Source organism: Barbus barbus (assembly GCF_936440315.1).
Source record: "Barbus barbus genome assembly, chromosome: 26".
NCBI classification, from domain to species: domain Eukaryota; kingdom Metazoa; phylum Chordata; class Actinopteri; order Cypriniformes; family Cyprinidae; genus Barbus; species Barbus barbus.
The window spans coordinates 16,255,678-16,283,047 of record NC_136754.1 but is presented as its reverse complement, the minus strand read 5'-3'; the positions used below and the strand labels follow the sequence as shown (position 1 = coordinate 16,283,047).

Genomic DNA, 27,370 nt, shown 5'->3' with positions numbered 1-27,370 from the left:
TCTGACTAATTTGGGCCTGCTGAGTGACATAGTAGCATAATTCAGGCCCCAAATTCCTCTTAGCAGGACGGATGGTTAAGGATAGGCTGTAGAAATCCTGTGTGGATTTCTACAGCCTCTTGTCTAGGTTGGATTTCTGTGGCAGGAATTTCAGTGTTTTGTATGCCAAACCAAATATGGTTTTATAGATTCTACCTCCAACAAGGGCTCATTGAAATGTCATAAAAATTGCATTGATGTCCCCAGGGCTGCTGTGAAAGTAAACAAATATCCACCAAATCTCTTTATTGTTGGAAAATTTATGCATTTGCTCAATAAATAACAAATGTTAAAGGATTTTATTGGCCGGGTGAAGGTTTAGGATGGAAAATATTCGCTCTCCAGGTATAAGGAAGAAAGTTGACAGGGTTCCCATTCTCTAGAGCTGCCTCTCTCTCTTTTACTCAGATTATAGTCTGGTTTCACTGAATTAATTTGACATATTGCAAAACATAGAGACAAAGTTGATATGTTCCATATTGCTATAAAACAAGCATAAGTATGTTTTAATATTTATAATCAAATGCTAGATTTCAGTGGAATGACTGGAAAGTATGTCTTAATGAATGCTTTTTACGTATGATCCATTTTAGGGTTTAATGTAGGAAAAACGCAAACATTGTGCAGTACAACTTAAATTATAAACTATAATGCAGGTTTTCTTGTCTTATTCTTATTTGTAGTTAGGGTCAGGACATTTTGAAAGAAATTAGTACCATGGTCATCATATTTCTAATGTTGCATTTTTTTGTTTTTTGAAGTTTGACAGCCACTCGGCATTAAAAACTGTTATTGTATAACACAGGCTATGTGGCACTTCTTCATAAATGTCTACTGTTTCACAGAGGAAATAGCATAGAGTTGAGTAAATAATTTTTTTTTTTGCTGAACAATCCCTTTAAATTGAGCATTGGACTACTATTTTGTGTTCCCTTGAGTCAAAATCACAGTAATACTTTATTTTAAGGTGTCCTTGTTACACGTTACATGTAATTGCTATTAAAATAACAATTAATTATGCATAATTACATTAGATTAGATTAGATTCAACTTTATTGTCATTTATGCAGAGTACAAGTACAGAGCTAATGAAATTAGGGCTGCAACAACTAATCGATAAAATCGATTATTATCGATTATGAAAATCATCGACAACGATTCTCATTATCGATTAATCGGGTCTGCCCACAGTGCACGTCCAACTTCAGCTGGTTAGTCAAATTACGGCACTGAATAATGCATTTCTATGGACAAAAATGCATCTAAAAATAGTGGAGGAAACAGAATGAGATTCTGCCGGAGAAGCACGTGATCCAAGCTGCCCAAAACATGATAATTCTTTATTTTAAGCTTTAAGTTAATGCATAAGAGTAATGGCTTGCCCTGTCAGGCGCTTTGACAGATGCGTGTGCGTCCTCAGCGCAAAAACGTTCAGTTTACGGTCATATCCTTATCTATAAATGCCACAAATTCACGCGAGCATTTCCATTTTTGCATAAAGGTCCGTCCTGACAGTCTGTGTTAAGTTTAAAATACCGAATGAGCGCCGGCGCGGCGGGCGCGCGCACGCGCGTCAGACGGACAGAACACAGTAGAGAGGGAGACAATTAATAGGCTTTTCAGCGCAAACATATCCATTGTGCTGAATTATCTGTTGTTGAAAGTTAATTTAAGGTTTAAAATAAATTAAAATATTTTATGAGAGTAGGAACTTTAAAGGGATAACAGCGTGTAATTGTCTGTCTGAATATAAACATGAGACGCTCCATAACGGCCTTTTACAGGATAAAGAAATGACGAGGTGACTGTGATCAAAGTAGTTCCTGCAGAACATTACTCTTACCTGTTGGTTAACACTGAGTTTGTGTTTTTATTCGTCTTTATTATTTTAATTTTTAATAGAGGTTTAAACTATATTCAATTTTTACAATGCTTAACAAATTTATGTAACAATGTGTTTATATAAGGTTTGTGCCACTGCTGCTCTAAAGTAACAGTATTGGTGATAACCAAAATCATTTTTCGGCTTTCTGTACTGGTTAGTACTCCAATATGTGTAAGCTCTTTAGTAACAGTAGTAGGCTATTTTTAATGCTATAATATCATTATTGCTGTTATCTATGAAAGAAAACCAGAGCACTTATTTTTTCTTGTATTTTTTATTTGAGTATTTTTTTTCGCGATACCCAATTGCAGTCAAAAAGTACATAAACAATACCAGCAAGAATGCAAGCTGTTATGAGGCCATTTTTTATTATTATGTCTAATAAATGACAATAACATTTTTAAATTTAAACAAATTTTTGACAAATTTCTAAAATATGTTTTCTCTTTATTATGATAAGTGGTCTAATAAATTAAGCACTGTATGTTTTCATAGCATTCAGTTGTCACGTTTGTTTGAAGGACATTGGGCAGAATGTGGAATAGTGTTTTTTTTGGTCAATATTTTTTTAATCCGATTAATCGAAAGAATAATCGGCCAACTAATCGATTATCAAAATAATCGTTAGTTGCAGCCCTAAATGAAATGCAGTTAGCATCTAACCAGAAGTGCAAGAATATAGTGTTTTATATACATATAAGTGCAGAGTAAATGAAGATATGATTTACAGAATGTACAGTGGAATTGCTATATACAGTATTGAGCGGAGTATATACAGAATATAAATAGGAATGCAATGTAGGGATTGTATGTACATTATGAACAGAGCAATGTAGGATTATATACATTATGAACAGCAGAAACGTGAGAACAGTGGTAATAAATAAATACAGCTGGATGAGTGTGCATAATATTGATAGAACAATGTATTCTATGCAAAATAGCAGTAGTGCAATATTTTATAGAAATAGTTTACTGTGCTTTGTATAGTAACAACTTTATACAGTTTATAGTGTAATAACTTTGACAATGTGCAGTCTGTGCAAAATATGAGTAGTGCAAATGCATGTGTGTAAAGTACTGTGACCAGTGCAGTAATAATAAGCAGGTGCAGGAGTTAGATTAGTGGTGTGGCGTTCAGAAGTGTCACAGCCTCGGGGAAGAAGCTCTTCCTGAGCCTACTAGTGCGAGAGCGTAGGCACCTGTAACGCCTGCCGGATGGAAGGAGGGTGAAAAGTCCATGGTTAGGGTGAGAGGCATCCTTGATGATGTTTCTTGCCCTGCCCAGACAGCGCTTATAATAAATGTTCTCAATGGAAGTTAACTGGGTGCCGGTGATCCGTTGAGCAGTTTTCACCACCCGCTGGAGTGCTTTGCGGTCAGATGCGGAGCAATTGCTGTACCATACTGAGATGCAGTTCGTGAGTATGCTCTCAATGGTACAGCGGTAGAATTCCACAAGGATCCTGGGATTCAGGTGAACTTTCTTAAGGCTCCTTAAGAAGTAAAGGCGCTGCTGTTGTTATGGGACCAGGTGAGGTCATCAGAGATGTGGATGCCAAGGAACTTGAAACTCGACACACGCTCCACTACAGCTCCGTTGATGTAGATGGGTGTGTGTGCATGACTCCTAGTCCGCCTGAAGTCCACAATGATCTCCTTTGTCTTCTGGGTGTTTAGCTGTAGATTGTTGGTGGCACACCACACAGCCAGGTGCTGCACCTCATCCCTGTAGGCTGATTCATCGTCATCCTTGATCAGACCTACCACCGTGGTGTCATCTGCAAATTTAATTATGGTGTTGGAGCCATAAACAGGAACACAGTCATGGGTGAAGAGGGAGTACAGGAGAGGGCTCAGTACGCAGCCCTGTGGCACGCCGGTGTTCAGGGTGATGATGGAGGAGGAGGGGTTATCTAACTTAACGGACTGAGGTCTGTTAGTCAGAAAATCTAGAATCCAATTGCAGATGGGTGTGCTGATTCCAAGCTGGCTGAGCTTGGAGATCAGCTTGGAGGGGATTACTGTATTAAATGCAGAACTGAAGTCTATGAACAGCATTCTCACATGTGTGTTTTGACTGTCCAGGTGGGTGAGGGCAGAGTGAAGTGCTGTTGAGATGGCGTCCTCTGTTGACCTATTGTGGCGATAGGCAAATTGGAATGGGTCTAGTGTAGCAGGGAGACAGGATTTTAAGTGGGATGCAACCAGTTTCTCAAAACACTTGGCAATGATGGGGGTGAGTGCAATAGGACGGAAGTCGTTAGGGACCGAGGCAGTGGAATGTTTCGGTACTGGTACGATGGTGGAGGTTTTGAAGATAGTGGGGACAGTTGTTTGGGCCAGGGACAGATTGAAAATGTCCGTGAAGACCCCAGCTAGCTGCTCCGCACAGGCTTTAAGCACACGACCAGGTATTCCGTCAGGGCCAGCTGCCTTCCGTGCATTCACCTTACGCAGAGTGGAGTAGACATCTGATGTGGAGAGTGTGAGAGGCAGTTCACTGGGTTGATGCTCAGCTTTGAGTGAGATCTCCTTATTATTTTGATCAAAACGAGCATAAAAGTGATTGAGCTCGTCTGGGAGGGAGGCAGAGCTGGAGGGGGGCACAGAGTTAGGTGGTTTGTAATCTGTGATAGATTGTATGCCTTGCCACATACGCCGGGGGTCTGAAGAATTGAAGTGTTCTTCAATCTTCTGTTTGTGTGTGAGTTTGGCCTGGCAGATACCCTTCCTCAGGTTGGCTCTGGCTGAGCTGTAAGCCTCCTGGTCTCCGGACCTGAAGGCTGCATCTCTTGCTTTGAGCAGGAGGCGAACCTCTCTGTTCATCCAGGGCTTCTGATTGGGGAAAATTTTAATTTTTTTGTGTGTGGTCACTCTGCTCACACAGCTGTTGATGTGCTCCATGACAGAGTTGGTATAAATGTCAATGTTAATCTGAGAGTTTGTGGTGGCCTGGACAGCAAACTCACTCCAGTCTGTGTGCTGGAATTGATGTTGAAGAGTGGAGTCAGCACCTTCCAGCCAGATTTTAGCAGTCCTTATTGTAGGTTTCACACGTTTGATGACTGGGGTGTACTTGGGGAGCAGGAACAAAGAGAGGTGATCAGACTGACCCAGGTGGGGGAGGGGTGTGACTTTGTAGGCATCACTCACATTAGTATAAACGTGGTCCAATGTTTTATGTCCCCTTGTAGTGCAGGAGACATTTTGATGAAATTTAGGGAGAACAGATCTAAAAGTGCAGTGATTGAAGTCCCCAGCAACGATAAAGGCTCCATCCGGGTGCAGGGTTTGTAATTTGCTAATAGCAGCACAAAGTTCTTAAATAGCCACGTTAGCATTAGCGTCCGGAGGTACATAAACTGCAGCAGCAACAATGCAAGTAAACTCACGTGGTAGATAGAATGGCCTGCACTTGATAATCATGAACTCCAGCTCAGCAGAGCAGTAGGTATCAACAATGACAGAGTCTTTGCACCATGATTTATTTACATAAATGCATACTCCACCACCCTTGTTTTTACCAGAGGTTGCTGCTACTCTGTCAGCCCTGAAGAGAGAGCGTCCATCCATATGCACCACGCTGTTTGGGACATCGTTGCAGAGCTATGTTTCAGTGAAGAACATAACATTACAGTCCATAAGCCATTTCTGTGTGAGGGTCCAGATCTTTAGTTCGTCCATCTTGTTCATCAGAGACCGTACATTGGCAAGGAAGATGCTGGGCAGAGCTGGTCGATGTGGGTTTAGCCTTAGCTTAGCACGCAGCCCTCCACGCTTTCCCCGTCTTTGTTTACGGTCTCGACGCCGAGCACTTCCGGCCGGTACGAGTGATCCGCTTGTCCGCGGTGATCTCAGTAGCTCCGGCGGGAGTTCGCTGAAGTCGAAAGGATGATCTAAAACTATGTTGGAACACTGTTTGTTGATGTCCAAAAGTGACTGTTTTGTATAGCTGTAGTTCGCATAGCTGAATCGCGCGAACACGAGTGAAATAACCAGGTAAATTAACACTATTTTCCTAAATCTGGTAAGACGCGGAGCCTCGCGATGTGTTCGCGCCGCCATCTTGGTACCGTAGAAGTACATGAACATAAACATAGACCATCTTGGTACCGACTGAGTACATGAACATAAGCATAGACCAAACCCTAATCCTAACCCTACCCATATAGTAAGTGCATTTAGTTAATTAATGTTACTCAGTCCTTCTTGGTACAGTGTAATTATACCATTGACACCTTAAAAAAAAAGTGTAATCAAAATCATATAGGTGATATTAGATTGTTGTATGCTGTACAGAGCATGACCTAGGCTGTATATTGATAAAGGCCTGTCGTTGGAGGTCAGGAGGTCAGGTTGAGGGACTCATTGGGTTCTTGTTGTGCCGTAAGGGTTTGTGCGTGTGTCCGTTGGCTGCAGAGCTGCAGGAATGCTGGTGTTTGCTAAGTGGAGAGAACTACAGAGACTGTCCAAACACACGTCTGTTTGCCAACAGGGAGCATATTACTGTCTCTGTGCTGGGAGCCTCAGTGGCTGGCCCCTGAATGGAACCCCTTGTGAGGAGAGAGAGGAGAACTGGCCACTGGGATCGGAAAGACAACAGCGCTTGATGCCACTGCCCTCTCCAGTACTCTGGAAGCGCTACAAGAAAACATTGTTACCCTGTTTGAAAACCTAGAGACCTGTTATCAGTGCTGCAGCCTTCCAGTGCAGCTCATATTCATGTAGATTTGTCAGAGTGCATGTTGGGTTATGGTTACCTGTTTTTGAATGAGGATACGGGGCTGTTCCCATCTCTAGCGGGCCTGATAAAGTGGATGGTGTGATTTATTGATTTACGTTTAAAGACATTCCTTTCCAGATTAATCTACCTGACATCCTTGAATTTCTAATCAGATTTTAAATCGCTTGCTTTCCATGTACCCATATCCCTGCCTCGTGCAGACTGTAACTTACCACCATCCCATCCTGATGTTCTTTTCTAAACTCTCAAAATACTGCATGTTATTTTCCTGAAGACTACTTGCTGCTTGCCCAGTGTCTGTCTGTCTGTCGTTGTTCATTCTATAATTCATTCTATTCATTCTATCGCTTTGTTATATCTATTGTTTGTTTTCTACCCATCTATTTATAGTTTGTTCATCTATCTGTCTGTCTGTCTGTCTATCTGTCTATCGTTCTATCATTCTATCTATTGTTCCGTCTATCGTTCTATCGTTCATTCTGTTATTCTGTCTATCTATCATTTGTTCATTCATTAGTTCTATCTATTGTTCATTTTCTCTCTTTTCTCTTTTTGTAAGGGATTCCATCATATGAAACCAGGTGATTATAGTTATTTTTATAGTTTTAGATCATTCGATCTGTTTATGTGGCAAAACACTGAGACTTTATTCGAATTTAAATGGACTTTATTATATGATTTGGAATTCCCAATTAAGAGATTGGTTAGAACAGCTTCGCCACATTGGTGTAAGGCCTAGATTAATTACAGAAAGCCCTATACTTTCCTAGGCCTGTTTGACAGACCCTTGTGCCCTCTTGAAGATCCCATATGAAAACCTAATGTGACATCATTCATTCATCTGCTCAAGCGAGCAGAGCTCGAACATCACTGGAGTGTACTTCAACATAGAGCATACTTCAAAGGCTCTGAATGCTTTAGATATGAGAATATATAAATGGAGATTATGGTTCAGTTCTTTGGCATGCTTCAGGACACTCAGGTTGGAGAAGAGATGAGTTTGGTTGCATGTAGAGTGGCTAAAAGAAAGCTGCCAGTGTGGGTTCAGCATAGACTTCACATGAGTGCTCTCTGTGTATGTACAGTACGCCACCAGGGAGAGCAGGGCTGAAAAGGCATCCGCTGTCTGCTCGGCATGCACACAAGCTCACACTACACCAGGCCTGACCGTGGCTCCAGGCAGCTCTCGGCCTCAAACTGAACGCTTCATTAAAGCATACCGACTCCCCTCGGCCCACATGTGTTCAACATGCTCCACTGTGGAAGAAAGAAGGGATGAATAATATATTTCACATTAAAGGGCAGAGGTCTTCTTTTCCTTCTGCATAGTCATGTGCTGGACACTCAAGGACTCTACAGAGCATACGCACCTCATATTATACATACTTCCTGTTTCCAGTATGTACTACTTATACACCAGTACAAAGAAAAATTCTGGGAGTACCATGGTACAGTGGAGTCATGTCATGAGTATTACATATGCACTGTTGTCAAGTACATACATAAACTCTTCCTTCATGTGAAATTCAAATTCTGTTTTGGGTAAGGTTTATAGCCAAGACTGGAGAAATAAAACCTCCTCAGCATTTTTGGATATTTTTTTTCCACCACTAGTTGCCTAATTTTCCTTTTGCCATGGCTTACAAATAGAGAAAATTGTATAATTTATTACAACTTTCACAGACATTTATTTATTGGTTCAAGATGTTCAAGATCCCACACATGGTTGGATTGAGCACAAAATCAGTCTCCTTTACGTCAGCAGGAATAATCCGAAGAAGCCACAGTTCTTCCTGTCTGTCTACTGTTTCTCCGAGTTAATTATTTCACATATTATGATGATCCTAGTACATTTGTGTCTGCTGTGTTTGTGTAAATACTCATGTGGGTGGATGTACACAGACCAGACCTTGATTTATTGTACTAGTTAAGTAAAGATGGCTAAATACATAACTTGCATCTACTGCAAACCCACCAACGTGCACACTTTCGTATACTTGCACACATACTGAGAACCGGCAAACATCAATTCATTCGACTTTGCTCTGACTGACAGGCCGTTTGTGTTTATCATCATAGACTAATTTGTTCTGCTTGCAAGGTCACAGTCTAGAGCCACGCACACAGAGCCCCTGTTGTGCATCACTCTTACACGTACACACACACTTCCAGTAAGGACTCTCCCTCTGTTCTCACCAGTTAACCAAAAAAGGCCCTTTGAAGTCAGCTGGAGTCTAGCTGTTACTGGAAAAACAGCTTCTGAAAAAAACGTTTTGCTATTTTGATGTGATGTTGCCCTGTGAATTTTTTATTATATTCTAAAATTTTTACCTCACAACTTTTGCCTTGCCAAGTATTCTTAAAATCACCTTACGTTTTGAAACGGTAGCTTTCGAAACTTCAAAATATTCATGATTTTATACTAAAATAACGCTCTAGTGACTTAAAAATGTACTTGGCTGCAAATGACTAGTGCTAAGTGGCTAGCTACAGTAAGGCTACTGTTTTTGTGCTATAAGCTGTTAGCAATATATAGCTAGATACAGTAAGGCCAGGGCTCCAGACAAAAAAATCGAGTAAGGAGCCATTGGCTCCTATAAAAGAAAAACTTAGGCGCCAAATTATTTTTTTAGGTGCCACAGAATAAAAGTGGTTTATTTTATTATTATCATTTTATTTTTCCCCCCTATTTTAACATTTCAATCATTTTGTCATGTGTTTATGTCTGATCTTTTCTAGGCTTTATCAGCATTTTAATCCATCTTGTAGATGATCAGGTCGACCGGGGGACTAAGGTTCACTTAAAGTGTGAATATATATATATATATATATATATATATATATATATAGCAAAACGCTCCTCTTTATAGTTATTTTTCTAGCTGACTGATGAGTTTATGGACACTGAGTGGTTATTCTGAGGTAAATGTATTACAATGCAATGTTTACAAGCTTTATACATTTCCTCAGTTTGAAACACTGAATGAGCTTTTACATAAAACATTTCAGTAAGTTGTAGCCTACTATAGGCTTTCTTATTGCCTACCTTTTGATCATGTTCATTTCATACTATAGTAGTAAATCGAAATATATAATGGGTTCACTTGCTGCTTTAACTGAGGTGCTAAAGAGATCGCGCCTGCGCATTAAGTGCGATACTCTCCGCTCGCGCGATCCGGACGCATACACGGACCGTGTGGACGCGGGGTACTGGTGTTTATATTACCCAAAGTGTGCGCTTGTGGTCCGCATTAGAGAGCACCCAAACCGCATCATTTGAATTTCGTAGCATTTTAAAGCTGATACTTTATTAAAAAGTAAGACAGCACAAAGCTTTTTGCGATTACTGGATGGCAAGTGCGCTTCAAATAACAGGAAGTCCATGCATTAACAGAACACAGCATATAGACTAAGATCTCGATAAGAAGATCGACCGGACAAGTGTAAATGCATCTGGTTGTTGAAACCACATATGGTAATTTTACTCCTCCCATAATATTAAAATAATAGACGCGTGAGAGCGTTTTATAGGCTATATGGCATGTTATAGTCAGATATGACAGCGCAATGCAACAAGCATCACCGCGGATGAGTAGCGGAATATTCTTCAGCAAAGCGACGCGCAAACTGAATGAACCTGAAAGTAAGCCGCAGACGCTCAACACACAATCTTCTTCATTAAAAGTAGCGAGACTAGCCTATCTTTCCAGTGCTGATGCCGCGCGCTCTCTTGATATTGAAATTAGCTGATAATTAATAAAATTATCCATTGCTTTCATTGACGTGAACTCCGTTATATTTGCATATGAAGCGGGAATTGAAGAACGGATTTATATCCGTTTTGCGAAGACACATTTATGTGGCCAAGTGTAAATGGGGAAACGTTTTAACAAATCATATAGATATCCGATCAGAGAAAATGCATGAAGTGACCAGGTGTAAACAGGCCCTTTCAGGTCTCTCTCACTGCGTTCAGCAGACTGTGTGCGGCAGAGACGAGGACTGTTTGAAACTCTTTTCAGTAAAACTTTGATGCGCATCGTCTTATGTAAGTTTAATACGTGAACATAACAAAAGATGTGAGCGCAAAACAATCGGGAAAAAAGTCCTTTCATGCAAATTATATATAGTCGCCAGTGGCGACCTCAGCAAAAACTTCACTCGCAAATTAATATTTTTGGTCGCAAATGCGACCATTTTAGTCGCAGTTTGGAGCCCTGAGTAAGGCTACTGTTTTTGTGCTATAAGCTATTAGCAATAAATAGGCTACTCTTGTGAAAATTTATTTAGCTACAAGCTTTTAACAATGGGTTGCTAGCTACAGTCAGGCTAATGATAAAAAACAGTTTGCTACAAGCTAGCAATAGACATCAGTGTCCAACCACTTTTTCAGTGGCCTTGGTTCTGGCAGTATTTTTCCAATTAATTTTTCTCATAGGGATTTTGTTAAAGATTTTAAGCCATGAACCAAATCAACTAGCTACGAGGTGAATAACAACATTACAAACATTGAATTGAAGCAAAAATGTATTGGTCAAAAAAATTGTACAAAAAGGCAAAAGATACAGTACTTAATAGCTTTAATAAGAGAAAAAACTACAATCCTATGAAACATTGCAAAATCAAAATAAGAAATAATCTATTTAAAGCTGTTGCAGAAACTACAATTTGTGCAAAATGTTGCACTAAAGAATTTTTTTGGTGTCATTTTGCTTGTTTTAATTCCCTGATTGGTAGAGATGTTTTTGCAGAATCATGGGTAATGTGGATTTTGCTTTTAAATACAAATATTTAAAAATAAATTGAAATAATGTGGGCTGATGGCTTCAACAAAGCAAACAGTATCATTGATTAACAACCTGGTAGCTCACAGTAGGTCTGTCTAAAGGATATAAGGCGTTCTTAATAATCAGTTAATATGGTTAGCTGCAAGTTAAAGCTAGCCACATTAAAGCTGTTTAAGTAATCTTTTTTATATAGCCTATACACCTGTCTGAAGATGATTTTTTTTAATCATAACAGTATAACTAGAACAGGCTTCTCACAGTAAGTTTTCACACTTCAAACGTGTAATGTCATCTAAGAGAGATTCATCCATCTTTTCACTCTTATTCTAGCACCTCTTAAATGTTCCAGTCAAGCGGTTCTGGAATGTTCCTTGAGGATATGACACAGTAGTGAGTGACTAGCAATGTTGTGAACAGTCTTTGGCAGCTTATGAAGAATGAACTGTAGAATTCATTACAACCCATCCAGTGATTTATGCTGGCCAAAGCTTTGCAGAGCTGACTGCTGCTGTCTCAGGAGGGGACGATGTCTTTACCAGGTTTAGTCAGACCTCCGCTACTGTGAGCAGAGAGAGACCGCAATGGAAAAGTCAACAGCATAATTTGGATTTGCCTTGGATTTGAGTATATTTGTTCCAGTGAATCTAAAAATGGCTGAGGGGTGATTTAGATCTGGTTTACTTTGGACTAACTCGTGGATGATTTTATCTTAGATGGTTTATGTTCAAGCTGCTGGCTGTACAGTATATTTGGAAACATCTTCATTTTAGTAATTCCATTATGATTTCAAAAGTTACACTTCCTCTTTTAGGCATCCCTTTCTTGTCTATCAAGCCTAACAGCTTCAGGGTGTAAACAAAACAACCTGGTGAATGTTTCTAAAATATGAAGATGATACTGCTATCTAACAGCTGAACCAAGGAAAATGAGGTGGATGTTTATTTAGAGTAAAGTCTCACAGTGGGCCTTGAGTTTGCAAGTTTTCAGACAGGTGTGTGACTTGTCATGTGCGGTGATCTCATCAGTCACAGAGTCAAAGCGAGCGAGGGATCTGGAGAATGGACATGCAGTAAATCAGGCCTGATGAGAGGCACACAGAGCGACGGGAGACTTTCCATGCTGCTTGAATCCTTTCCAGTCCTGCATAACGGTCTGTCTGGACTGCTCCAGTTCCATTACCCAAAGCCCTCTGTGTCGTGCCAAGTGGGGCGGCCTTTATTGGCCAGTTTGCTTTGTTTGTATGTTTGATCCATTTCTGGCTAGTATCTAGCAGTTCGGCCGCTTGCCAATGAGGATGGAATGATATCTATTTATAATCATTTTCATCGATGCATGGTTGGGTGCTTATCAGCAGACCCAGACAGAATCTGCAGATATTTGCATTTAAACATAGAGGAATGCGTTAAATGGAATTAAGAATGCTGCACTCTTAAAGCATAGATCAAGTTAGCCAAACTGGACACGCAAGGGGCAGAACTAATGAATACATCGCAGTTCTCTGGAAATTTATGCAAGTTTCTGAAGAAGCCTGTTCCTGCTTCTCAGATTCCAAACTTAATATTTCTCCTTTGGATGAATCAGAATCAGTGTAGCAGACCGAAACAATAGTAATTCACAAATGAATTGTGGTTGCCATGTTAACTCATCACTAAGAGGGTGCATTCCTTGATTCTGGTCTCTTGTTTTGCCAGTTTGTTCTTAATTGATTGTAATGCATGCATGTTTATCATACATTATAACATACTGAGGTGAATGTGAATATTTAACTTTTTGTTTCTTTCGTATGCACAGGGCCTGCGGAGGTTCCGATGATGTCACCCAATGGATCCATCCCACCCATCCATGTGCCTCCCGGCTACATCTCACAGGTGAATGCAAAATGTCAATGTCATAATTTCAGGATAGTATCATTAATAAGTATTATGTATAAATTCAGCTTGAATTGGATTTGAGAAAGGAAAAATATATTTATTTTTATTCATTTAATTTCTTTTTAGTGGAAATTATATTAAACTCACAGGGACAAGATACCACGTCCAAAAACATCATCTAAAATTTTTCTTTTCTGCTTCATTTAAATGACACAGCACATTATAAATTAGTAGAGTTGTCTTGCTGTGCCAAAACTGTATTTGAGAATGTGCTTACAAGTGTGCATGTATGAAAAAAAAATCACTAATGCAACAACAGTATTTAATAATGCCCTCAGGAGCGACTTCCTCTCACCACTTTAAGTAAGACTTGTGGTCTGAACAGGACTCTTACATCTCTATTATGATCCATTAGGCATTATATAAGAATCTGTCGTCGTTCCAAACCACATGGTGATTCCTATCTGTCAGATGAAAGAAGTAATCAATATGTAGCAAGTGCTGATCTGGAATGAGCTCTCCAAACCATAATCTTTATCTTGCTCATGATCATCCAGACATGAAAGCAGACCCCTGACCAGTAGCTGTTGGAGAGATACAATCAGCACGGCAACAGCTCTGGGTCTGCAGCCTAGTGGTTACATTACGTCTTCATTTAGAGTTCACCTCAGCTTCTACGCACAAGCTGAGAAACGCCATTTCTGACTCTATGCTGAAAAGGAATTTTAAGAATGTTTGTATTTTGACTAGTTTGTAATTTATGAAAAGTTGATTTTCTGATTCACTAGGGTATTATTAAGACCTGTGGTTCTTATTTGGTAGTTTGAGACCCAAAAATGGGTTGCAGTGGTTCTTTTTTTTTCACAACTTTCATGTAATGCTGTTCTTTATTTCTCCATGGACTTTTTGCTGGGACATTTTTCCTCACCCTTAACCACTTATGTAAAATGTAAATACCTGCTAGAATGTCATGGAAGACCAAGCAGAGAGGTAATACAGCAGAGAGAGAAAGTTGGGGAGCCATATGACCCTGTAACCAGTGTTGAGTAAAGGTTGTTATCTGGTGATGCTTTTTCCCAGAAAGGCAGATTAGAGCACAAACAGATTAGACCTCTGTTTACTTATAGTTGGTTTCCTAATTTAGTTTTTTTCTGTACCCTGTACTCTCAATAGGAAAACAGAAAGGCGTCATGCACCCATTTTCTTTTTGATTACATTACATTATATTGCTATTGCAAAAATCTATATTATATAATTCAAACCACAAGGGCATAATTTTTAAGTCAAGTAGATTTTAAATCCAACTTCTAAAAAATATTAATTTATTTTGTTTTAGAAGTTGAATTTAAAATCCACATAACTTAAAATCATGCCCTCTTGATTTAAATAGGCATGATTTTTGCCCCTCCTGTGGCAGTCGAAGAAATCTGCTAATTGTCCAAAGGTCATTGTATTTGTGTGTAATTTAGGTCAGTGCCAGCTAGGAGCGGGAAGCACAGTCAGAAATGTGGGCATCTTACAACAGGAGACCAGTATCCAGACACATTTAGTAGCAGCTTTTTCTTTTCAGACTAATTCATCCTTATTGTACAGTGCAGCTCTCCAAACTGAGATCACCTCAGTTGAGTATTATGAAATCATAATGACCTCTGATATTTAGCTGTCATATTGTCGCCCTACTTAACCTTGTGGTGTCTGGCAGTGTCATTGCGTTTTCCTCCATAATTGTGTTACTAGTACTGCAGTGAGGCTGAACAGGATCTGATTTTTGTTAGGATTAATATGGTAATTAGGCTTTTGTTATGAATAAATTTGATGCACTTTAAGTAAAATTGATTACACGCATCTCCTTTAAAATCTAGGTCATATTAGTAGATCATATTTGGAAGCCCATAGCAGAGGAAAATTATAATGAACTAAAACTAAAATAATAAAAACATTTTTGTTACTTGAAACAGTGTTTCTCATCGCATGCTCAACATCTGAATGCACAGCAAGTCTGAACTTGATCTAAGCTTGGCTGATCACTCTTGACACCTCATCTCACACTGCCGTCTGCTTATTGATAGGCCTGTCAAACATGCAGTCATGTACACACACACACACACACACATACACGTAAAACGCACTCTCAGGGTCAGCAGGCCAGACAGGTAAGGGGATTTCAAAATATCATGCATTGTTGTCCTGAGACTTATGAAATAATAATACTTGTTATTATTTTCTTATGACATTGCATTGATATTTCATGGCCTTGCATCAATATTTACTGTTCATACATTTTTTATTTGTACATTTATATGATTTTAAACTGGAAATGTCAGGGAATTCAAGTCAATAATTTTGAAAATTCATTAAAATGAATAAAATCTTATGTTCTCACTATAGGTGTTGGAGGACAACACAGGGGTCCGGAGAGTGGTGGTCACCCCCCAGTCTCCAGAATGTTATCCTCCCAGTTATTCCCCAGCCATCTCTCCAACTCATCACTTACCTCCATACATGGCCCCACCACCCTTTATTCCCAACTCGCACACGGCCTTCTACCCACCCGTCAGCCCTGGGGACATTCCCCACCACCAGTACTACCAGCATCATATCCCACCCATGTACAATGAAGGTAAGAGTGTATGATCACCGACTTATTCATCTCTCTACTCTCCTCTTACCATGTCAAGTGAAATCTCTTCAAGTTAAATTTCTCATAAGAACACCACAGTTTTGAGAGAGATCACAAAGGTTTTTTAACAAACGCAAAGTTTTGCAATAGTTTTGCGAGACAATGCAAATGTGTTTTGCAAGTGAACGCAAAGTTTCTCAGGCAAACTCAATATTTTTACAATACTTTTGTGAGGGAAGTTTTACCAGAGAACACAAGTGTTTTGCAAGTGAATACAATGCCTTCGGGTACACAGTACGTTGTGAGAATGCAATTTTGCAAGTGAACGCAAAGTTTCACAGAAGAACACCATAATTTTGAGAGATCGCAAATGTTTTTCAGCAAAAGCAAAGTTTCTTAGGGCAATGCAATAGTTTTGCGAGAGAATGCAAATGTTTTGTAAGTGAATGCAAAGTTTTTTTCAGGCAAACTCAATATGTTTACACGAGAATACAATTTTTTAGCAAGTGAACGCAAAGTTTTCTTAGTTTTCAAAGTTTTCGCAATAGTTTGAGAGAGAATGCAAGTGTTTTAATTGCAAAGTTTTTCGGTAAGCAATACTTTGGTGAGAGAAGTTTTATGAGAGAACACAAGTGTTTTGCAAGTTTCTGTACTCTTTGAGAGAACGCAATAATTTTGCGAGAGAACACAATGTTTTTGGGGGAAACGCAATAGTTTTGCAAATTAACACAAATGCTTTGTAAGTGAATACAGTTTCTCGGGGGAACATAATACATGATACCAAAACCAAACCAAAAACTTTTGCATCTCTTGTTTTTTTTTTTTTCATCACTTCCATCACTTCTCTTTGGTGCTCCGTACATTTTCTCCATACCTGCTTTTAAAAAATGCAATTTTTGATATTTCCAACTTAAATAGCAGCTTCATGGTTGAATGATTGTTTTGTTGCCGCAGAGATAATTCCTGTGTATGGGATGAACTACATTGGGCGAGATGAGCAGTACAAACCACCACCAAAGAAGATGAAGGACAGACTGGAGCGTCAGAATCGTCTCAACAGCCCTCCCTCCATCTATAAGAGCAACATGGGCTGCAACAACATGTACAATGGCTATGGCAAGGTCCACGGAAATCTTGGAGGTGGCGGAGGAGGAGGAGGAAGCAGTCCCGGAGCTAAAAAAAACACCCGTGGAGCTCGGAGTAGCCCCAGGTCCAGTGAGCCAGACTTACAAGGTATGAACTTTTGCAGGTCTGTAGGTTTGGTTTTAAGTTCGTAAACTATCATGCAGAAGTTTGGGGGGTTGGTGATAAACGACCTGAGCAGTCACAAGGAGGATGAAAATCATGGGAGCGAAGTTTGCGTCCAAAAGTTTATTTCAGGCGGATGTGCAAATTGTGCAAATAAATACGTTTAAGAGTTTAAAACAAAGATTGTCGATAAAGTCTAAAACTAGAACTGCTAAGTACTTTAAAGAGTACTAACTCCCCGCCAATTCTTCCAAGGCTGGAGTTTTATATGCTACACAGCACTACAGTCTTGTTTGCAAGCTCTCGATCCATCCACCTCTCCCTTACTGGTAGTGACGACCATCTTAAATACACATTTTCCGACTCTCACAAATTGGAACATAACACATTTTGTTAAAATAAACTCTTGACTTAGAATATGACTTATCATGAGATTTAGAAATAAGTCAGAGATTTAGCAACTAATAATACAAATAAAAAGAGGATGGATAAACCAAAGCATATTTGCACAAACATTTCCATCACAGGAAATTTTCTTTTTTAAATTTATTAAAAATTAAAAGTAGGTATTTTAAATTCTAGCAATATTCTCACAATAATACTGTTTTTACTGATTTTTTTAAATCAAATCATTTCAGGCCTGTTGAGCATAAGAGACATTAAAAAAATCTTAATTACCCCAAACTTTGAAAGGTATTTGATAAATATTAAAATATTGTCATATAAAATATTTTATTTTTAATATAATTTAAAAATATTATTGTAATACTATTAATAAAAATAAATCAATGTAAAGTCCTCTTCTTTCATAATGTAAAAGTTAAGTAACAAGGAATTTCATGAGTCAGAGCAGAGTGAGGTTACATTCTGCTTAGTGCCAAAAAATTCTCTGCAACGTTTACACAAGACATTATAGATGTTATTGTGGTTACATTAAATCATCTTGTACATGGTTAGAATATTTAGCCTCTGATGTTTCACGGCTTCCATTAGACATCTGTAATGCATGTTTCCCCATGTACCCACAATGTTTTTGTCTCTCCTCTTAAAAAAAGTGCATCAATAGAGGTAAAGGGGGTCGTCATGCCGAGGAAACTGCATAGCTGGGAATCGCCAAGGTGCTATCGTTTTTCCAGCACCCACAATGTGGCCCTTGTGTCTCAGGTTGGGCCTCTGCTGAAAGGCAGCCCACATACCTGTGGAGTCACGTTCTCCCAATGAAGGGGTCCTTTGAGCTTGGCCGTCGATCCTCACCAGTTCCACATGTGCTTTATCAGGCCCCCTGCAGTGCCGATTGTGGAAGAGCTCAATTTAAGATGCTGTTCACATACTGTTTCCCACTCTAAGGAATATTTTCTTAACATGAATATTTCATGAGTAAACATCCATAAGTGTTCGAAATTATTTAAATGCACGCCTGCACTCCAGAAGGTCATTGCCGTTTTTTTGCACTTCTGCCAATTTCTTTTCTTTTTTTGTTCTCTCAGCCTTTGGTGTCCTTTTTGCTTTAAATTACGTGAGTGCCACTGATCCCAGGTGTTTCGTCAATGCGTACACATTTGCAAGTGCTGACAAGTGCGGCAAAGGGAATGACCCCTTCGTTTATTTGATCTGCCAAAAGGGCAGTTTTGGCCCTCAAAAAAAGCATCCATATTCAATGTATTAATCTACGTGTTATGTGTTAAAGGCAGAACATGTAGTATTATGTGCAGGTGTTGTAAGACTTGAGTGCACTGACATCATGGAAACGCGATTTGTCTGCTGCAAGCACAAGCCGCCTGTTCTTTGATCAGCTGAGGACAGGCCTTCGCAGTCTAACAAGCAAAACAAGAATTGCTCATACAGTACATTCATATGGTGTTGCTATGTTTCACACACACTTGGAGTATCTTCAGGATCAAAGGCGAACGCCAGCTGTAGCAGAGTTCCCAGGAGATAATACTGCCTGTCAAGCTATTACTCAATAACTTTAGCTGCTGTACTCTTTTTATACATATACAGTTAGATGATTATTTGTTGATAGTTATTTTGTGTTGCATATTGAATAATGGAGAAAAAAAAACTTTACATGATATTTTAAAATCTTTTTTTTATTATTATTCAATTTTGATGTCAAAATGTATGCAGAGGTGCATTGACTTAGCTGGTTAAGAAATTGGGACAATGAGCAGAAGTTTGTGTGCTGATCATATTTTCTTGAACTGTTGATAGTTTGCCCAAAAATTATCATTTAGTCACCCTTGTGTTATTCCAAACATATATGATCTTCTGTGGAACTTGCTTCTTTCTTGCTTCTTATATATATATATATAATATATATATATATATATATATATATATATATATATATATATATATATTATTATTTTTTGCTTTGCTTCGCTTTGTTTTTGCTTTTTGTTTTTGGTCCATACAACACAAGTCAATGAGATCCAATTTTGTTTTGGACTCCATTGACTTGCATTGTATAGACAAAAGAGTTTAACTTTCTTCAGAATAATTCTTCTTTTGTATTCCGCAGAAAACAAAAGTCATGCTGGCTTGGAATGATATGAGAGTCAGTAAATGATGACTTTTTCATTTTTTGGTGAACTGTCCCTTTAAAGCTGACAAATGATCTTACATGTTGTTTGGTTATTGAACATAATAGGGTGTGAAACCTTGCAGTCAGTGTAGGCCAAGCGGATGAGTGTTGTGGAGGTCAAAAGAAGCAGGGCACTGGGGTCGAGTCTAATAGACCACAGCGTGTGGCTCTCTTCTGTGGAATCGACTGAATGCTTGATGAAGGATAGAAAACAAACTTGAGGCTTCTTGCTCACGTCACTTACTGAGGGCTACAGCCATCTGGGCTTCACTGCAGCCTTGCTTCTATGCATAAATCATCACTACCACATATACACGTATGCAGACTTCTTGGCTCCCCGGGTCACGTCGGAGATCAGGTTAAGTTAGTTTTTTTTTTTCTTTCTGACAGGAAGCTGCAATAGTGTGATCAAACTCAAGACTTAAGAAAAAAAAAAAAAAAGAGAAATGGAGGGAATGAGAGAGACGGGCAACAAAAGGGCAGACATTCCAACTGTCGAAAATACTGTGGTGTTGGCATAGCAGCTTGAAGATCCAGGCCTGGCTACCAGACAGCTAGAGCTGTGAAAACAACTCAACTCGTCCTCTCTCAGCACTTCAGCTGGACAGTCTTCGCTCAGATCACCCCATAGGCATAAATGTGCTCACCTCAGCTCACAAAGCTCGATCACATAAGACAGGAAACCACATCCCGGGGCCCATCAGCTCCTTTAGCTGCATGGATATTTGTGCTTTCTACCGCTCCACCCTCATTAACTAGATTAGTCTGGGGCTAAGCCTGTGTGCAGAGCAAGACTGGCCACTAGATTAACCTTCTCATGGTATCAGGCTTGCAGCACTTCGACATTAACTCCTTTCTATCTCCAGCTTGCCTTGTGTGTTTGCATGGACTCAAGCAGAAACAGATGTTCACTTCTGCTCCTCTTGGGCACTGTGCATTTCCTCCAGTCACGTGCTTTCAGTCCATCATTACAGTCCAGAAGCAACAGATGTTCCTTAATCTTGACTTTGTGTTCTTGCCACAGTGGTAATAGTTTCCCACATTCACTCTCTCAAAACATATGAGTCACTGAGAAAGGCTATGCCCCGAGGTCACTTCGATAACAGCATGCGATGGAGCAATAATGGGTGACGCAACTTGGGGAAACCGAATCATATGAGAAGGTCAAGGGCAGATAAGACCTGGTAACCGGATGCTGGCTCTCCACCTAGTTAAACGTGACCTTTCAATTATCTGCTGGTGCTTATTTGATCTTTTACTCTCAACTATTTTATGAGTCTGGGTAGGTTGTTTTTTTTAAGAAGGTGCCATAGAAAGTGCTGAGAACTTGGAGAGTGTGTGTGTGTGTGTTTCTGAGAAGTCCCTCTTACAGCTCTTACAGTAAGACTATGCACAAACTGCATCTGTTTCAGTGGAAGTGTTTGTCTGTGCCAGGGATATTAGTGGTGGTTTCTGCTAAATGTGCATATGAAAACAAGCCTTTAGATGGCTGCAGTTCTATTGTATCAATCACATTAACTTTTTACTCAATGTACTCTGGTGAAATTGTATGTATAATATATACTGTATATAAATACAAATAGTAAAGTGAAGATGTGAATAGCAAAGTCGGCTCATTTTCACTGCTCAAAATCTTTTTTTTTTTCTGTATGTGCTAGAAATATTTGTAATATCATTAAATTTTTCTTTACCATTTTACTTACATTTTTCTTTATGTAGATATGATGTTTATTTTTTTTTGCTGGAAACTGGAAAATTTGTATCCTAATGGACATTCAACAAATCTAAGATATTAAAGGACAATGCAGCAGTGAAAAGAGAAAGTTATGTCAACCGATCCAAAAATGTCTTACATGTTTCAAGGTCAGTTGGTCACTTTACTTACACGTGATGCACATTTATAAAAGAGAAAAAGTATTTAAGACATTAAGATGTGTTCAAACTACCGACTAAAAGAATTAGAATATAAGTTGGAATAATGATTCAGTATTCAGTAAAATAAGGAGGTACAAAGTAAACACAAAAATAGACTGGCACCTGTGGAGAATGTGCCACTAGGCATCCAGAGCAGGTCTCCCTGGCTCAGTCTCTCTGTAGCTCTCAGTAGTCTCGTTCCCTCCAGCCTCCGCCTCTCTCCTTTTCCCTCTATCCCTCCTTTCTAGCCTCTTCCAACTTTCTCCATTCTTTCCAGTTCCTTTCCACGAAGCGCTGGCGTATCCCTGTGTCCCTTGGCAGTAGTGAGGCCATGCATCTCTGCTGTGAGCGAATGCCACTGAGCGTCCCTCTGGAGATAGCTAGAGACATGGAGCTAGCACACTAAAGGCGAGAGACTGATGCTTGGCAGTTGTGGAAAAACAAGAATTCATTCTGCTGAGGGGGCTGGCGCTCTCCGATACTGAAACGAAAGCAAACAATTATTTATCCAACACACACTCAAATACCCCTACATTATCAATCATATGCTTTTTGTAGAAAATCAAAGAGCAAATGAGCAATGCTAACATATGGAGCTGTTGCTCTGATGGTTTTGACCGAATGTCTTCATGTCCTCATTTCAACCTCTCCAAGGTAAGCTGAGCAGTTTAGTCTGGTGCTAAATGATGTAGAATAGAAGAGGCAGTGCACTGCTGATGTTTAAAATATGTGATCAACGAGGTCGGTTTACTCGTACAATATGGTTTTGACAAATACACAGACAGACAGAAATTCTCTAATTCTCATCTTTTTAGACAGATTGATACACAAAAGGACAGATAATATAGACAGGCTGTCTATCTAGGTAGTTAAACTCACAGACTATCTTTCTAGACAGGCAATCTATATAGACAGACAGACAGATAGACATACTCTGTCTAGGTAGATAGACAGACTATCTTTTTTCTAGAAATACAGATAGACAACAGACAGACAAACAAGAATGCTGATAGACAGACTGACAGACTATCTAGATAGACAGATACACATAGATAAACAGCCATACTCTCTATAAGTAGATAGGCAGACAGAATATTAATGCCTTCACGTGCTATCTGAATTATCAGAAATTGGACATCAACGGCCGCTCAAGTCATATTTACAACTGGGAAACTAAGATCATTTTGATACCAGAGTTTCCGAGTTGGGCGGTCCATAAACCTTCAACATGGAGGAAGAGAGAAACAGCTGTAGTACTGTAAAGTTTTATTCGTTTTTTTTTTCCCCTGACAACATCTACATTGCTTTTTTCTGAAGTTAGTCATGTATATTTATGTATATACTGTACATAAACATTTGATGCATTTTGTGTGTTTCGAACACAGCCAAAACAGCATTTATTTGACTGAAATTAAGGAATCATCAGCCAGCTAGATATCTACCAGTGTGTACCAGTGTATGGGACACTACATCAAAACCTGTTTGATATTGACTAAATATCCGCCATATCTTTTGGCTTTAAGATCTCCCCAAAAAACAGTCAAGAACGAACTCATAAGAGGGATGTCCACCATGATTCCTGTTCTTCCCGACAACAAAGCACTTGAACGCAACAAACATATAATTGCAACTTCAGAAGTGGGAAGTTGGAAGTTTCTGATAACATAAGGCAGCACATCTATTTAGACAGATACAAGAAGACACAGACAATATAGACAGACAGACTGTGTAGGTAGAATAGACGGACAAGAATGCAGATAGATAGATAGACAGACAGATAGTTTAAAGAGAATATACACGTGTGTATTACACATTGCATGTCTGTTTTGTGCACGAGTAGCCGTGTCAGTTGTATGTTGGTGTGTGAGTGTGAGTGCGCTGTGGAAGTGGTTCTCAGGGAGGCACAGGTTTGTGTGAGAGCGGGATTAGACAGCCAGCTGTTGAGCAGATGGAATGTGTGCTATGTGGAGATGAGAACGATTGGGATCCTGCAACTCTTTCTCGCTCTTCCTCCCACACACCCTCCCTTCCTCACCAACCCGTTATTAGTTACATTTTCTGCAAAAAATGTGATTTTTTTTTTTTTTTTTTTTTTTTTTTTTGATCACCTGTCAATTTAGTCTTTCCTGTGGTGACTTAAAAATCAATATCTGTTTTAACATAATGCATTGTGTATTGCAAGGTGCTTGTGTAAAAACAGAAAAACCCAAATATAGTTTGATTTCCAGGCAGTGTAGTCATCCCGACTGTGTTCTGTTTGTATAGCCACAACCTCAGTTTGTTTTTCCTAATGATCGTCTGCTTGACTAAGCCATTGCTTGGTAATTTTTTGCATTTTTGTATGGATTCACAGCACAACTCTGCTCCTGGAGGCTAATGTCACTAATCAAGAATGTTTCGTCTTGCTCCACTAGGGGGCAGAAGTGAGCACGTGCCTCTGCACAAAGATGAATGAGTCCACAAAAGAACTCTTTATTTTCAGGGTGAAGTGCATGAAGAAAAATTCCACGATGCTTTAATCGTAAAGCAAACAAACAAATCGGTCCCTCTAACAGAATTGTGGACTGTGAAACATGTTTATGTCTGACTGATCGGTCCTTCTGATTGCGGCAGCGTAGTTTCTCCATCTGTAACCCGTATTCAGGATGCTAGCTAGAGGATGTGATCTGTTTTTAGGCCCTTGTAACAGTTCTACGGTGCTCTAGCGATCACACACATTCACAAATGCACGCACAGACATGTGGGTGTAGTTACTGGCCTGACCGTTTGGCGTCTGCAGCTCTGTGGGTGTTCTTGGATGCTTTTTTCCGATAGTCTGCAAATTCAGTTTTGGATGTTTACCTAGCACCTCCTTATATACACACACACACGCTCTCATTCACATAGAGCTAAACACCAAAACACTCCACTCACACTACAGCTCTAGACCACTGTCAGGAAACATTTTGACATCCAAATAGAGGTTTCCATGTTGGTTTAAAGACTGTTGTAGGGTCAAGTGTGAGCTCTCACATGACTCATTTAGGTCATAACCTTTATAACCTTTGACCTTCAGGTTATTAACTATGTGAGCAGTCCAAGGGGTTTGCTAAGTTGTTCAGAGTGTTTTTTTTATGTTGCTATGTGGGTTGCTAGGGTATTATGATGGTTTGTTAGCAAAGGTTCAGGGGTTGGCTGGTAGCATGGTCTAGTTAGCCCCTGCTGGTTGATAATGTTACTACACCATCAGGGGGCAATAAAAATTGTTCTTTACTGGCAGCCGAAACCTGTGTAAAATATGTATAAAAATGTATGATGTATGTAAAACATACATCATATAAAGATCTTTTTTAAATTAATTTTGTTTCTGGTGTTTTTAGTTTAGTTTTTATTTTGATTTTGTTTTCTGTTTTTGCTTTTTGTTTTTCTTCGTTTTGTAATTTTTTTTGTTGTTTGTGTTTTGTTCCTGGTAGTGTGTTTTGGTTTGGTTTGGTTTTGCATTGCTTTGTGTCTGATTTGTTTTTGTTTTTTTGTGTTGTGTTTTTTGTTTTGTTTTGGGCAGTGGTTGTTTTTGAGGGTGTGCAGCGTTTTGTTTGTCATCTGGCAATTAAAAAAAACCTAATTGAGTCCAGGTGTTTAGAAAGGCAATAACACACCTCTCCTCCGTTGGCTTTGGTCAAATATTTTCTTTTCCCTTTTCGATTTCACTTTCTTCCCTTTCTGTAATTTATATTCACTTACTCTTAGTCCCCTTTTCACATTCCTTATTCTCACCCCCCCCCCCCCCCTTTTTCCGCTCTCCCGTCTTTGACCTTAGCCTATAATTGAAGGCAGAAACTCCTGTCCACCCCAGACATCCAGAGAGACACTAGAAAGAAGGAAATGAAATTATTCTGCATCATGCAGAATAGCATTAGACAGCTCTACTTTTAAAATGAGAAATGTTTGTTTCTTTCTTCCTGTTCTATCATCTTCTCGTCTTCTATTTATTTTCATTTATATATTGTGAAGCAGCAGTTATTCAGAACGTGGCAGGAGGGCGAGACAGAGAGTGAGCAGCTCGCCTCGACTCTACGGCTCCCTGTGGAAACTGCATGCGTGAGAAACAGACGTGAAGCTTTGGAAAGTCGAGATCTGAGCTTGGCAGCAGTACAACTGAAAGAGGTTCCCTCCGAGGACAGGAGCGGAAGGAGAGGAGAGGATGGACACACAGGAAGTGAACCTAATGACTAGTTTGAGTGTGGAGGTGATGAACAGGTTGTCAATCCCCTGTGGAGACCCTAGGAAAACTACATAATGAGCCCATGTTCTTTCCTGTGTTGACGTATTTCCTTTTAAAATAGGAAGTTTTAGTAGGACTTACAAAACACCATTCTCGCATATAGACTGTGACTCTACAAAGATGACTCCATCTTTTGTGTTTGGGTGGATTTAAATGAGTGCTCTGTTAATGGCAAGAGGAAGGCGACCTCATATTCTTCCACATCTGCACATTTACTCATCACTTCTCAGTATTACTCAGTAAACTCAATTTTTCACCCACACACACATATACACACAGCATTAGTAAGGTTTCCAGCGGTTTCCATTAGTAAGAGGAAGCCAGCATTCCCTGTGCCTACCTCCCGGGCAGGCGCGTTTCCTCCTGGGAGGCAAGGGAGACAGTGTCTCAAAAAATTGGATGAGAAAATAACCGATATTATAAATATGAATTTCAAATATTGCTAAATATGGCATTAAAAGTATAAAAGTCACTCGATTTTTATAAAGTAACGTTGTGAAACAGCGACACCTGCAGGTAAAGTTACAGTGGAGGCTTACCTCCCTTTGGCCTATAGACTTAAAACAGAGACCCTAAAGTGTGCGGTGAGATGAATGGGAAAGTCACGTGAGAGGAGGCAATGCCTCCATCGCGCTATAATTGGATATGATCGGTTATGATTGGTTCCTGCGATAAATCAAATAAAAAATAATGGCGTTATTGACTAATTATGAAGTAAACAACTCTCCTGCTTAGATATAGTGTCTTTAAGGTATTATATAGTCTTTGATATAACTGCTTTGTGTGACGTCAAAATAAAACTTTAAATTTATTCTTAATTCATGTTAACTAAAGTAGCTAACTAATGAAACCTTATTGTTTCCAGAATATTGTTCAAATTGTTACTGCCTTTATTTATTATTTTGGAATGAATATAAAAATGCATAAAAACACTATGAAATGTATAATTAGTATTAAAATTATTAAATAAAATAAAAAATAATAGTAATAAAATACAAAATATAATTATTTGTTCTATTTTTTAAATGTAATATTTATTTACCCAGGAAAATGTGACAACACGCGCATATATATAAAACTGCCTCCTCATTTTAAAACACCACCGCACGCCACCGCTCCCGGGGTCATGTTAAGGTGATTGTGTGTGACATCACTGTTGCTGTGACTCTTGAAGGCCCAGAGGCGCTGTGAACTCCCAGTGTGCTCTCTGCTCTAGAAAGAAATACTCACATCAATCATACTCATGTAGTGTGTTTGGGTGGATGACAAATAATGTGTCTGTGAACCTTTTTCTTTTTCTTTTCCAGCATCAGTTTTTTGGGGGGGGGTTTTCCAGTTTCGTTTTCAGTTTGTTTATGATGGTGTATTATATTATCATTGCTGTGACAGGGCAAATTATCACCATTATTTCATG

At 39.3% G+C, this 27,370-nt stretch overlaps 1 protein-coding gene across 1 annotated transcript in view; it reads left to right on the top strand.

Moving 5' to 3' along the window:
* LOC306846300 (fibronectin type III domain-containing protein 3B-like) overlaps window positions 1–27,370 on the top strand; it is a 160,426-nt gene that overhangs the window by 92,553 nt on the left and 40,503 nt on the right. The window contains exons 4-6 of the mRNA XM_079379569.1: window positions 13,250–13,326; window positions 15,718–15,949; window positions 16,904–17,182. Of these exons, the coding sequence (XP_079235695.1) occupies window positions 13,250–13,326; window positions 15,718–15,949; window positions 16,904–17,182 (588 nt within the window). The remainder of the gene's footprint in view (window positions 1–13,249; window positions 13,327–15,717; window positions 15,950–16,903; window positions 17,183–27,370) is intronic.